Source organism: Dreissena polymorpha, chromosome 6 (genome assembly GCF_020536995.1).
Source record: "Dreissena polymorpha isolate Duluth1 chromosome 6, UMN_Dpol_1.0, whole genome shotgun sequence".
Lineage (NCBI taxonomy): Eukaryota > Metazoa > Mollusca > Bivalvia > Myida > Dreissenidae > Dreissena > Dreissena polymorpha.
This window is the reverse complement of record NC_068360.1, coordinates 56,609,787-56,623,389: the sequence shown is the minus strand read 5'-3', so window position 1 is coordinate 56,623,389 and position 13,603 is coordinate 56,609,787. Positions and strand designations below refer to the sequence as shown.

At 34.9% G+C, this 13,603-nt stretch overlaps 1 protein-coding gene across 2 annotated transcripts in view; it reads right to left on the bottom strand.

The window, feature by feature from the left end:
- Window positions 1-489: 489 nt before the first annotated feature.
- LOC127833483 (protein timeless-like) overlaps window positions 490-13,603 on the bottom strand; it is a 48,451-nt gene continuing 35,337 nt past the window's right edge. For both annotated transcript variants that reach the window (XM_052358759.1, XM_052358760.1), the window contains exons 17-23: window positions 13,247-13,409; window positions 12,625-12,711; window positions 11,656-11,842; window positions 9,239-9,333; window positions 8,570-8,723; window positions 7,943-8,033; window positions 490-4,553 (exon numbers count right to left, since the gene is read on the bottom strand). In XM_052358759.1, coding sequence (XP_052214719.1) covers window positions 4,448-4,553; window positions 7,943-8,033; window positions 8,570-8,723; window positions 9,239-9,333; window positions 11,656-11,842; window positions 12,625-12,711; window positions 13,247-13,409 — 883 coding nt within the window. In that variant the 3' untranslated portion in view covers window positions 490-4,447. The remainder of the gene's footprint in view (window positions 4,554-7,942; window positions 8,034-8,569; window positions 8,724-9,238; window positions 9,334-11,655; window positions 11,843-12,624; window positions 12,712-13,246; window positions 13,410-13,603) is intronic.

The window sequence follows — 13,603 nt, the reverse complement described above, 5'->3', positions numbered from 1 at the left end:
AAAATGTGCAGCTCCATGAGAAACACATGCATGCCAAATATCAAGTTGCTATGTGAATGGACATATAAGTTATGAGCATATTTCCAAACCTAAACGCAAAGTGTGACGGACAGTCCGATCATATATGCCCTCTTTCGGGGGCATAAAAAATGTGCCTACAAATTAAATATGTTCCATAAAGTACTTTTATTATTCTGAACCCAACCTTCAAAAAAAAAAGTTATTCCTTTCTGGTGTCAGGTGAGCCCCTCGTGGTCCATGACACTTATTTTCACAAATGAATTACAAGATATCATTGAGAAGAATCTTTTGACTGATTTTCATGAAGATCGGACAAAAGTGTGGCCACTAGAGTATTAACAAGGCAAATTTTGATGACGCACAGCGGACAAAAGGCGATCACAAAAGCTCGCCATGAGCACATTGTGCTCTGGTGAGCTAAAAGACTGAAAACTTGGGCTTATCTAACAGAAAATAATAACCACAAAAGGCTTTTTATAAATTTGTTTACTACAACAAGATTACCAGTACATTGTACAAGACCATTGATTATCAGAACACATCCACTTTTGGAAAATTATGTCACAACACGATTGCTACAATAATATACATTCCATGTACACCACTAGAGAAACAGTACTAGCAGGGGGTTGTCAATGTCTCAAGCAAACCATAAAGACAACATCACATCACTAGCATTGTTAAGAGATGTACTTGGAATGCCTGTCTTTAACTGACTGACTGAGAGCAGTAAAATTTGTTCATTCACTTAATTTTTAATAGGAGAATTAAATACAATTGTTGTATCCTTTTTGTGGGGTACAAAAGGCAGGGTGACCTCCTACCTGCAAAAATGGTTGAATGGTCAAATAACAATAATTTGATGCTAAAGAGTGAAAAAAAAGGGTGGGACATATTTGATAAAGGGCATACAACTGAATGGTCGCACCCCTTCTAACAGTCTGCTTTGGCTAAATTCATAAACATTTCGTGACTTTGTGCTCTTTAATTCAAATTCTGATTCTTTACGGACAGTACATATTATGTCATTTTTTAAAAGGAAAAATTGTGATTCAGTCTCTTTCGTGTTACTTTCTCTAAACACCATTGTGAATTATATATACTACAAGAGCACCGCATAACGGGTGCCATGCCCGGCTGCGAAAGCTTGTCAGATTTTTTTTAGAGGTCCCAGTGACCTTGACCTTTGACCTAGTGACCCAACAAGAGATGTGTTTGTCCAGAACACAATACCCCCTACTGCGCCGCATTGAAATAAAATTTCTATTTAGCATTTGGCAGGTATAGAAATCATCTCTCTTTAAAGGTTATTACTTCCCTTGAATTTTGTCCAATCCAACCAGGGGGGGGGGGAGGTGGTGAAGGTCTCACAGTCAATTAAGACCATGTCAGACATCACTGACAACCAAGGCCTGTGGTTTAAAAGAAATCATAGCCAGAGTTGATCATGTATCTATGGACATAAGTCCACAGGTATGTAATGAACATCAAAGAAATTATAATTATATCATTTAAAAAAAAAATTGACAAATCAATCATTTGGGTTATAAATATACAAAATAATAAATCTGCAGTAACTGTGAAAAGAACTTCAATTCTTGGTAAGGAAATATATAATATGAGATTTATAATTATATAAATTACTTCCCTTGAAAATAATTGTCTGTTAACAAATCTCTATTTTTAGTAGCAAATAATTAAAAGCCACTATCGTGACTGTAGATTCACCACTCAAAATGTGCAGCTCCATGAGATACACATGCATGCCAAATATATAAAGTGGCTATGTTCAATATTGAATAATTTTCTCCCTTTTTAAAGCTTATTACTTTCCTTAAATCTGTATTTTTTACCATAGACCGTAAATGATGACCTTGACCTTTTACCACAATGTGTTTGTCAGAAACACAATGCCGCCTACTGCACCGCTTTGATTTATTTAACAAAAATATATATGTGGGCAGGTCAGATAACTATGTCCATTTAAAGCTTATTACTTCCCTTGACTTTGTTTTTTCGACCCTAGACCTTGAAAGATGATGTTCACCTTGAAATTTTACCACTCAAAATGTGCAGCTCCATGAGATGCACATGCAAGCCAAATATCAAGGTGCTATCTTCAATATTTAAAAAGTTATGACCAATGTTAAGGTTTAAGCACGACGCCTACGGCGGACGGCGGACAGCAGACGACAAGCTGGCTATGACAATAGCTCAGATTTTCTCCGAAAACAGCCTCGCTAAAAATGAATATCCAGTGGGAAACGGAAATGAAAAGCTAAACAATATTAACTAGGCTGTACACAAAGATGCTAATATCATAATCATCTCATCTGCAATATCTATAGTCTCATCTTTAGGTATTGCAACAATATGTAACATTGCAAAAGTAATAAGTGGAGAAAAATGCAAGAGACAAATATAAAGCTATTAAATACATGTCAGTACGTGTACAACATTGCCCTAATATGTTCACAAGTAGAAAGGAGCAAAGTGTAAACAGTTCATCGAAATATAATACATACGTAGTACAATCTGTGAATAAAGACACGACAAATATCAAATAAAAAATGATAAATCAATCAAAATTATATACTATTCTGACGATATGTTCAATATACATACAAATTACATGCAAATGAAAAACAACAACATAGAAAATATTTTTGTGAAAATATAAAAGCCGATGTCCTCTTAAGATATAAGACATGTTTCAACAGTACATTTCCTTATTTACAAGTCACTCTATGCTCAAATATGTACACCATTGTCTAATGCTTTAGAAAACGTGGTTTTCCTTTAGTTTTATATTACACATAAATTCAAATTGTACAATAAATATAAACTTTAAACTCCTCAAGTAAGATTATTATTTAACAGTGAAGGCATTTGTCAACCATGAAATTGATTTAAAAACTAGAATAAAATAATTTTGGAAAAAGACATCAACATCAAATGAGAAAAGTTAATTTTCCATTCATCAACAAGTTGGATTTCTACTTCATCTACCTAGATATAACAGCAAACAATTTGTTTGTTTAATTGTAAGAAGTAAACAATTGTTTATGAAATTACATATTAACAAAAACCATCAACATAGATGGAATACAGATTCACAATAACAACATGTAAGACAACAAGGAGTGAATCATCTTAGTCAATACAATAGCGTCAACATGGTCCAAACTAGAAGCAGTGAAAAAAGTTTGTTAACAACATATAAAAGAGTGAAAATAATAATACAATATGTAAAGAGCATTCAGTAACCTTTAGAGAAAACATAATGAAACAAATAAAAACAAACAGACAAATCTAGGAAAATATGCTATGAAAAAAATAAATAAACAATAACAACCCGACACCATAACCCTGAACAATTGAATCATGCCTATATACATTATACATGACTGCTTAATCAGGAATTATATGAGCGAGCCTCATTCTGGGATAAAGGGGCTTAATCCATGTGCGTAAAGAATCGTCACAGATTAGGGACAGCACTTTCTGCCTTAACTGGCTTTCTGCTATAAAGAGACTAACTATAAACACAAAATTCCAAAACAGCGTAAAGTGTTGTCCCTGATAAGCCTGTGCAAACTGCACAGACTAATCGGGGGTGAAACTTTATGCATGTGCATTAAGATATGTTTTCTCAGAATGCCACTCATGTGATCTCCTGGTAGACTGCTAGTAGCAATTCTAAATATAGCTCAGTTCTTCCAAGGACCACCTATGACATTTCTGATATACATGTACACAAATCACTTATTTATTTTTGCTTTAATTAAAAAATGATTTCTATAACTCAAAAAGTATTAACACTTTTTAAGGAGAGTACCTGATTTTTACGTAATTTATTTCATATACTGGTATGCAGTAAAAATTTCAATCTTTGATCAACATATACTTGTTACAGAAGAAAAACAAAAAACTTCAAATCCCACTTGAACACACAGAGTGATTAATAACAACCTATTTACATACACTTTATCACAAAATACTGTTCATAAAAATCACTAACACAATATGGTCATCCACATACTGTCTGTACTTTCTTTAGAGCATTACGAGACCAAAGTTAAATAACATTAACTTCCAAACATATTTTCATATATTTATAACAGACGTTAAAAGTTTAATTTTAATATTTTAATGTAAGTCAAAGCAAAAAAGGCGATGACTTATACACTTATACACTAAATATAGACTAATAAAGAAAATAAGTACAGTAGCCTTCAAGCCATCCAATGTTTCAAATGGACAGAGCAAAAGTTTACTGATACACTTAAGACCAAAAGTCAATAAAGTACAGATAATTAACAAAGCACACCAAAACATTCACTAAAATATCTGCAAAACTGTCTAGCACCGTGTCTTCATGAATATCCGTCAAGTCACAGATCGAATATACACCACCCTGAGCAGGCTACATGGTGTCCATTCTTTCGTATGACCCAGTAGAAGTCTCCGCTTTGTTGTAGCTGCTAACGAGTTTCATCCACCCTACTGCTGGCGTCTGGAATGGTTGTCGTCTGAAATATGGGGCAAGAAAACGGTCAGCATCTTGTCCCAACTTTCTTGGTTTATGGGATTTTGGGTGGGATGGGAATAAATAAAATTCTGTATGCAAAACTCCAATTTCGTTGGAAATGGTGCAATACATGAGATGAGCGAAACACGATATAAATGTGGTTGAAAGCTGATATATTTATAATATTAAAGCGAGAAACTGGATAATTCAGGTAGGCAGAGAGGGGTGGGGGAAGTCTGTGTCCTTAGGAGATTAATGGATTTAATTTTAAATAACTGATCCCACTAATATATATAATACTATGATTGTCTTAGCATCCCATATACAAAGTAGCCTGGTTATTTTTTAAATCAATTTAATTGACATCATTCCATAATTAATTTTTATTAGGAAAGAAAAAAGTATTCTTTTTTAATAATTTTGCTTAACAATCTATGTATTATTTCCAGTATATGATACTTCATTGAAATTTGCACAATAACTTAATTCATTCTGAAGATTGGACAATTAAAATGGTTGAGTTATAAATGCAAATTTTAGCAAAGATCTATTTAAAAAAATGTTTTATGCACCTCAAGTTAAATTTATGTTCCCCAAAACAAGACTGGGACTAAAGCTAAGTATTACATCTGTCATTTATGTTTGCTGTTATATAGACAATTTATGGTGGAATTGTTTGTAATGTTTGAGAAACAAAGCCAACAGTGCAGTTTAAGTTTTGTAGGATGAAATAAATATACAAAGAACAAGTTTTAAAAAGAAATGAGTAGAAATAAGAATTATTAATAAAGGCTTCTAAAATTTCAACTATACTTTTACCAATTATTGTAGAACTAACACTTCTACACTATAATCATGCACAGTTAATACAGCTAATATCTAAAAATACAGCCAGCTAAAGTACCACGGTAAATAGAGAAAAGAAAGATGGAAATGAAAATTGCCAAAGAAGAATGAAGCAAAGATGTTGTAAGATGAAATACTAAAATAGAAATGTTCAATCATGATGAATAGATTAGAAGATATCTAGATATGGTCACAAAATAGTGATTTACCGTAATTACTCTATGTTTTCGGACACTCTAAGTTTTCGGACACCCACTTTTTAAGCAAAAATAATTATTTTTCATGACTCTTAATTTTTGGACACACTAGTTTTCGTCCACAATTAATGTCTCTGAGTTTTCGGACAGTATATTTTACAGCGCTATTTTACCAAATTTCGGTCCTGTTTTCGATATCTAATGACACTTCAATAATGGGGTTTTACAACCAGATTAACATCATAAAACATGGCAGGTGCATGCCTGAGGGTAACGGACCATTACACATGCGTTATTGGGTAAATAACCTTGTAAACCGGTATTAAACAATGGTTTCGCCCGATAGCATAAGCTTTATGACAATAACCAGGGGTAGTGCCAATTAACAGTTCCATTATCCACCACAATGGTACAACCCCATCTCAGTAATATAACTGTGACAAATACTAAACGCTTCGAAGTGTGATGCACCCTATTGCAAGTTTTACGAACAATGGAAGGTGTTAGACAACAAATATTGGAAATGAACAAACAAGGAATTCATAGTTTGCTTTTGTATTGCGTAAATTACAGGTTCATACTAGCGTGTATCGGTACATCACATGCTCATCTTTGAACACATTGGTCAAAGTACAACCTTGTAGTATCTTTGTGTCACATAAATGAAGCATTTGAAATAATTTAAAATGCAGTGCAAACATATTTAACTGTAATTTATACTTTGCAGCATAGTATTTTACAAGCGCGTGCTATTACCGGTAGTCATTGATACAATTTACGCTATTTTCGGATACTTCAATTTTCTCTAAGTTTTCGGACACCTGTATTTTGTGAATATTTTTCGTATCTAAGTTTTCGGACACGAAAATAAATAATTATTTTTACATGTCCAAAAACATAGAGTAATTACGGTGATGTTCGTTCATTTGCCGCATCGTACAAAAAAATTGAGCCTACATGATTTGCCTAACATCTGATATTTTTTTTATAACGTGTGTGTTTTTTTCCATTAATTTTGGTTAAGCCTACATATTTTGCAATACAGACAGTTTACCGTACTTTCCTTTAATCAATTAATTGTACAACATGACAGCATTTTATAAGCTGAATACATAAGCTTCTATTATTCTACACCTTTCTCTCGGCTATAATTATATTGAAAATATAATAAAAATATTTATATTTAAATTGCACTTGCTTGCCAAAAAATGGCTGCAATTTTTGGGGGAATATAAATATCAATTTATAGTGGCCAAAAGTTATCAGACAGAACAGAAAAGTAACATACCATAATGAAATGATAAACTAAATGATACATGTAGTGATAAGGCAAAATAATTTACGAAAAAGAAATAAAGTAATATACTTCTTCTACATTTATTAAGCCATTTTACATGGCTTCATTCTATTTCTAGTTTGCATTCTACTACACTGTGACAAAAAAAAGAGCAACATAAAGGACATGTTATAACTATTCACAAATGTTTTCATTCAACTTCATGATCAATAATGATTTCAATGGAAATTGTCACTTTTTGTCCCTTGCCATTCCAAAATAAACTTAATATGAAAACCAGTGCTGTAAATATGATCTATATTCATTCAAAGCTGACAACATAATTGAATTCAAATAACGTAAAATGATGATGATGTTGGTACGATGATCACTAGCTGTGAGAGACACAGTCTACCTGATGATGATGATGATTCATTAATCATGCATCATGAAACATTCAGCTCATGCAAAATCAACTCAATAAAATCCAGTCATGAAAATAAATCGGCTACTCCATATTTTGCACAACAGCGCATTTGCATTCCGCTGGCTCCCAATTGAAACTGTCCCGAAATGGAAAGTTTCAAAGTAGGACACATGGCAGCATGTGTTCAGCCTTACGTTAAAAAATAGCAGCTAACAAAAAATAGATTTGACATACACTCAAGTTTTCTTACCATACCTGATTTAATAAAGTTTCACAGAAAATATGTTGATAAAATTATGCTTACAAATATAAACGACTTATTAGAATCAAACAAGAGAATTGTTAGTAAAGTTAGAAAGGGAAAAAATGAACTTATTAATACTAACTAGTTTCTTACAAACAAAATTATCAACAAATAGTAAATAAATCAAATTTAAGGTGAAACATAATATTTAAAGAAACCAAACTACAGGTTTGTATACAGATCTTAATTTATTGTGCTTGAACTCAATATAATAATATACTAGGTACATTGAATTAAATGTAAGCAAAATTAAATTTTGTTCAAAGCAGCACTTATTTATCTTTGCTAATTTTAATAACTAGAGATTGAGAATGTGTTGAACATCAAGAGTAAAACTTACGAAGGTTTCTTCTCATTCAAATCTGTTGTGTCCTTGACATCTGTGAATTTTTCCATGCCTGACATTGCGTGATTGAAACACTGTACTATTTCTGAAATTAAACACGTTTAATAAAGCACAGCACCATTTCTGAAATAAAACATAAAATACTGTATTGTTTCTTTAAAAAAACATGTTTAATAAAACACTATATCATTTCTGAAATAATTGTCCTTTTTTAAATTGCCAATTTTTTTCGACTACAAAATTCAGACTTAAACTTGGCATAAGGTCTCTTATAGGACAGGATCCCGAGTTCTATGCCGAACATGTACTTATGACTGCTAACACATCACAGTTTGTTTATGGTCAAATTTGAGGCCAGAATTCACATTCCAATTTTGTTATTTATTTTTTATTGCAAAATGTAGATCATCTTCCTATCCAGCTCTCAAAGTAAATAAAGTGTTTAACACATTTTATTCTCATTTTTAAAGTATTTTTAGCAAAAAAAACAACACCACCAAATTTTAAATTTAAGTCAAAACGGCCAGTTTTTTTAAATTCAAAGGTCCCCAATCCCATTCCCTAAAGGTGAAAAAACACTGTCACATATTAGCAAAGTCAGCAGACACGTTCAATCCTCACCATCATCCAGTTTGCTAATCTTTCCCGCCATCTGCAGCAACTCTGCCACCTCAACGTCTGCAGGAATCCTGGGGAACCTCAGCCCCTCCTCATCCACGTGTAGTCCCAGCTGTTCCAGTAGGCCGATCATGTAAGGGTTCTGCATTAGTGACACCTGTAATGCATGTACCAGCATATATATTATACGTTGTTTTAGATTGAGTTGGGTTCAGAGACAAATGGGCTTAATGCATGTGCGTACAGAATTGTCCCATATTAGCCTGCGCAGTATGAACACGCATTACGCCCAGTTTTCTCATGATGCACACGCATTAAGCCCAGTTTTCCCAGAGCAAGGCTGCCTGTAAAAACCTATATCTGTATTTAAAATTTATAGAATTATATTATGAATTGCGGTCCACACAGAATAATCAGGGAAGACTCTTTCTGCTTAAAGTGGATTTAAGCTAAAGAGAGACTCCCTTTAAATATAAAAATACCATAAAAGAGGAAAGTGTTGTCCCTGATTAGCCTGTGGAGTGAACAGGTTAACCTGAGACGACACATAATGCACATGCATATAGCCCCGTTTTTCCAGAGCTTAACTCAAGGCAAAGATTAACCATGACATCAACTTTACTAAAGATATCAAAGGAGAGGAAGGCAGGGGTTGGGAAGGTCGAGTCTCACCTGCTCCTCATTGTACATGACCAAAGGCACGTCTTTCTTCTTAAGTGCAAAATACTTGATCACTGGCTCTATCCTGGAGCCCGGCAGTACAGCTCCTGGAGTTACAACATAGCAATGGTAAATATTGCCAAACAGGAAATCTAGGTAATTATTATTGACCACTTGAAATGTCAAAGATAAAATGTTGTATTGGTTCAACAAGAATATTCATACTATGTAATTATGGTAATGATATTTAAAGGAAACAAGCAAATTCGTTGAATTGATATCCCCGCCAATATGCTTTTGGACACAAAAGTGTTATATTTGACACTCAGCTAAAAAAGCATTTTTTTAAGATACAAAGGGCCATAACTCTGTTATTAACAGATGGTGTACAATGCCATTTGGCGTGCATCATCCTCTTATCCATATATATATACTAATACCAAGTTTCAATGAAATGGCTACGGACACAAAAGTGCCGGACGGACGGACGGACGGAAAGACGGACAGAGGGAAGGACGGACAACGCAAAAACAATATCCCTTCCGCCTATGGCGGGGGATAATAAAAATTGTAAGGTGTGATTGTTCGAACTGTAGGGTACATATAAACAACTGTTGATGACATCAACAAATTGTTCAAATAAAAGCTGTTCAACCTTTCCGGATTTCTACAACTTTGGAAAAACATCTGCAGGTTCAAGACACTGACATATTTTATTCACCAAATATATTTTCATTCAAATTGATAGAATATGAATGATTTTAAAGTATTTATATTGTGTCAGCTTTGCTTACAACTTTATAAGTACAGATTTATGGGTTTTTCCAAAAACTAAAAGCCAATTCCGGCGAACGTCTATTGTCGAAAATATCATTATATAATATACATTATACTTAACCCTTTCAGGCTAAGAAGCAGAGTAAAAATGACTTCATGTAACCAGAATAAAATTATAACAGTCTGAGAGTAACTCGCAGTCTGATCAGGTTTTATTCTGTTTGCTTCTCATCAGTATCTTAGGTTTGAAAAGGAAGCCTTAAAACTTGAATCAGGGCCCCTATTCACCAACACTTTCTTAGACTTACGATAAAGAATAGACTTGGAACCAAGACAAATGCGTTATGTGTTTGCAAATATATTAATGCCTACAATGGTGATCATGTCATAAACAAAATGTTCAACATAAACAAGAGCTGTCAGAGGACAGCGCGCTCGACTATTCGAGTGCTTGACAGTATAACGTAAGCCATCAATGGGAAATTGTTCGAAAAAAAAAATTGGGGGGGGGGGGGGAGAGGGGGGTATAATGTGGGGTGTCTTTATTAATTAGATGTTTAAAAAAAAGGGGGGGTAGGGGGGTGAGAGGGGGGTATAATGTGGGGTGTGGTAATTTATAAGATGATGTTTAAAAAAAATGTGGGGGGGGTGAGGTTGGGGGGGGGGAAGGGATTCTGGGTAGGGGCGTGGGGTATTAGTTTAGTTTAAACCTATTTATTTTAGCTTGATTGCATCGAAAGCCTAAGGCTTATATAAACGCTCTCGAGTCTGTTTCCTGGGCGGAACCAGTACTTGGTGTCTTTGGGGGAGATCTAAAGAACGCTCCCATGGTGGGGATCGTACCCATGACCTCCCAGTCGCTAGGCGGACTGTTTGGGTGGAATCCATTGTGGTATGCAGGTAAGTGATGTTTTGTCAAAGTAATAGTAAAATGTGATCATAAATAAAGAAGTTATGGCAATTCAAGCAAAATGTTCAATTATCTAAGTGTAAAAGGGGCCATAATTATGTCAAAATTTTTGATACAGTGGTCTGCTCTTGTTTATAGGTTGGGGTCATGTTGGTTAACAAGTATGCAACATATAAAAGCAATATGTCAAAGGATATAGGAAATATTTGGGGTAGTACGCAAACTTTAACATAGATTTATCAATAATATGCATATTCTAAGTATAAAAGAGGCAATAATTATCACAAAATGCTTGATAGAGTTGTCTGCTCTTGTTTATAGGTTGGGGTCATGTTGGTAAACAAGTATGCAAAATATGAAAGCAATATGTCAAGGGACAAAGAAAATATTTGGGGTAGTACGAAAACTTTAACATTTGCACGCTAATTAAGACGCAGACGCTAACGCTAACGTCGACGCTGGGGCGAGTAGGATAGCTCCACTATATATATTTTATATATAATAGTCAAGCTAAAAATGATACACCCGGTAGACTGAGGTGTTTAAAGCTAAGTTTGAATCAAAATTCTAGCAATTCTTAATATATCAATTTAAAGAAATTTTTTTTTTCTTAGACTTAAGTCTAAAAACTGTTTTGTGAATGCAGGCCCCAGTAAGAAACGTTGTCCATTCAATTTGATTTTTTTAAGGAATAAAAACACATCAAATTGCTTATCTGAATGGTAAAGTGTTAACACCCTACCTGATTTCACAAAGGCAGTCTCCAAAAGACAGTTGCGCACATGCTGCAGCTGTTTGTCATATCCCTCTTCCTCCAGCTTTCGTAGGCAGAATGGGACCACTTTTTCCTCCTCCATTCGAGAGAGCTCTTCCAAGGCAGATAAGAACTGATCACCCTTGGTGGAGAGCTCGTAGTTCTTCACAACAGTCTGGAATAAAATTTTTAATGAGCCTGGTTATGGGAAAACTGGGCCTAATGCATGAGCATTTATTGTCTTTCCAGATTAGCCTGTGCATTCCTACTCACATGCATTAAGCTCAGTTTTCCCAGATTGACACTTATATAAAATTATAACAAATAGAAGTCAAATTACAGCTTTTTCAGAATTGTTACTTATATCCCACCCCCAACCGCTTTGTTGACGATTTCCAAGGCCAAATTACTCAGAATTGTTTGGACCACTGAGGTTGAAGTATCTTGGAACACTGACACTTCATGCTGATGATATATTTGAAGTTACACTTGTATTCTTTAAGACTAAAAGAAATTTTGACGCAGTTCACTCTGCAAACTAAATTCATTTTATGCAGACAAACAGACCAGCCATCACACCAACGGAGCAATTCAAATATATCCAATTCCTGCAGAGTGTAAATAATCTGTGTATTAAGTCTGAATAACACAAGTGCATGAAAGGAAGAGTCTATAATTAGTAAATTTCTGTGGCTATTTTTGTTTCTCAATTTAACCCTTTCAGCGCTGGAACCGAATTTTGAAGGCCTTTGCAGACAGTTTGGATCCAGATGAGATGCCACAGAACGTGGCGTCTCATCAGGATCCAAACTGTTTGCTATTCTGATAGTATTTTGAAGAAAAAAAAGAAAATGCTAATTTTAGAAATTCAGTTGACGACATTTTAGCAGACGACAAATTTCCCAGCATGCAAAGGGTTAAATCCACATTTACATTGTGCCCTCACTGATAACAAACCTGTTGCATGAAACCCTTCTCTGTTGCTATGAACCGCTCCAGCTGGCTCTCTGACAGCCAGTCCATCTTGTACAGCTGGTTGACAACCTGAACACAAAAACACAATCTGAAGCCTTGTCACATGAGTCGCGATCTGAGAAAACTGGGCATAATGCCTTTGCGTAGTGTCGTCCCAGATTAGCCTGTGCAGTCCGCACAGGCTAATCAGGGACGACACTTTCCGCCTCAACAAGATTTTCGGTAAGAAGGGACTTCCTATAAACGAAAAATACCATATAAGCGAAAAGTTATGTCCCTGATTAGCCTGTGCAGACTGGCTAATCTAGGACGACACTTTACGCACAGGCATTATGCCCAGTTTTCACAAAATGCGACTCATATGTTCAAGGGCCAAATACTCAGGAATTTGCTAATCACTGATGAAAAGATATTATAATATATCAACACATCATGGAAGATACAAGTAAAATTGTCATCACTGAAATGTTCCACTTTTCGGCTACATCTTTTGTAGAAAAACAACGCAACATATGGCTTTTGAAATTCTTAATTAAATTCATAGAGGCTAATAAGCTATTTTTATGAGTCATAAAAATAATGTCTATGCAGTCTGCATGTGTACCTCAATTTTCAGTTTGCGTATGCCCTTGTCAAGTAGCCTGCGTGCCACCTCGTCGATGGCATCACTGCGTCCCTCCAGCTCACCCCACCAGCTGGTGAGAAGGTCTATCTCCTGAATGGTCCAGCCATGATCCAGCGCGTCACTGTCATTGTCCATGTCAACACTGAAACAAGGAATGGCGTAAGAAAGTTTGGCTTAATGCATGTGCCTAGAGTGTCGTCCAGGATTAATGCTTTCTGCATGGACAAAATTTTATTTATACAATACTTCCTCTCAACAAAAATTTTACAAAGAAGCCTCTCCCTGATAAGCCTGTGCAGACAGCAAAGGTTTATCTGGGACAACACTTTATCCAGC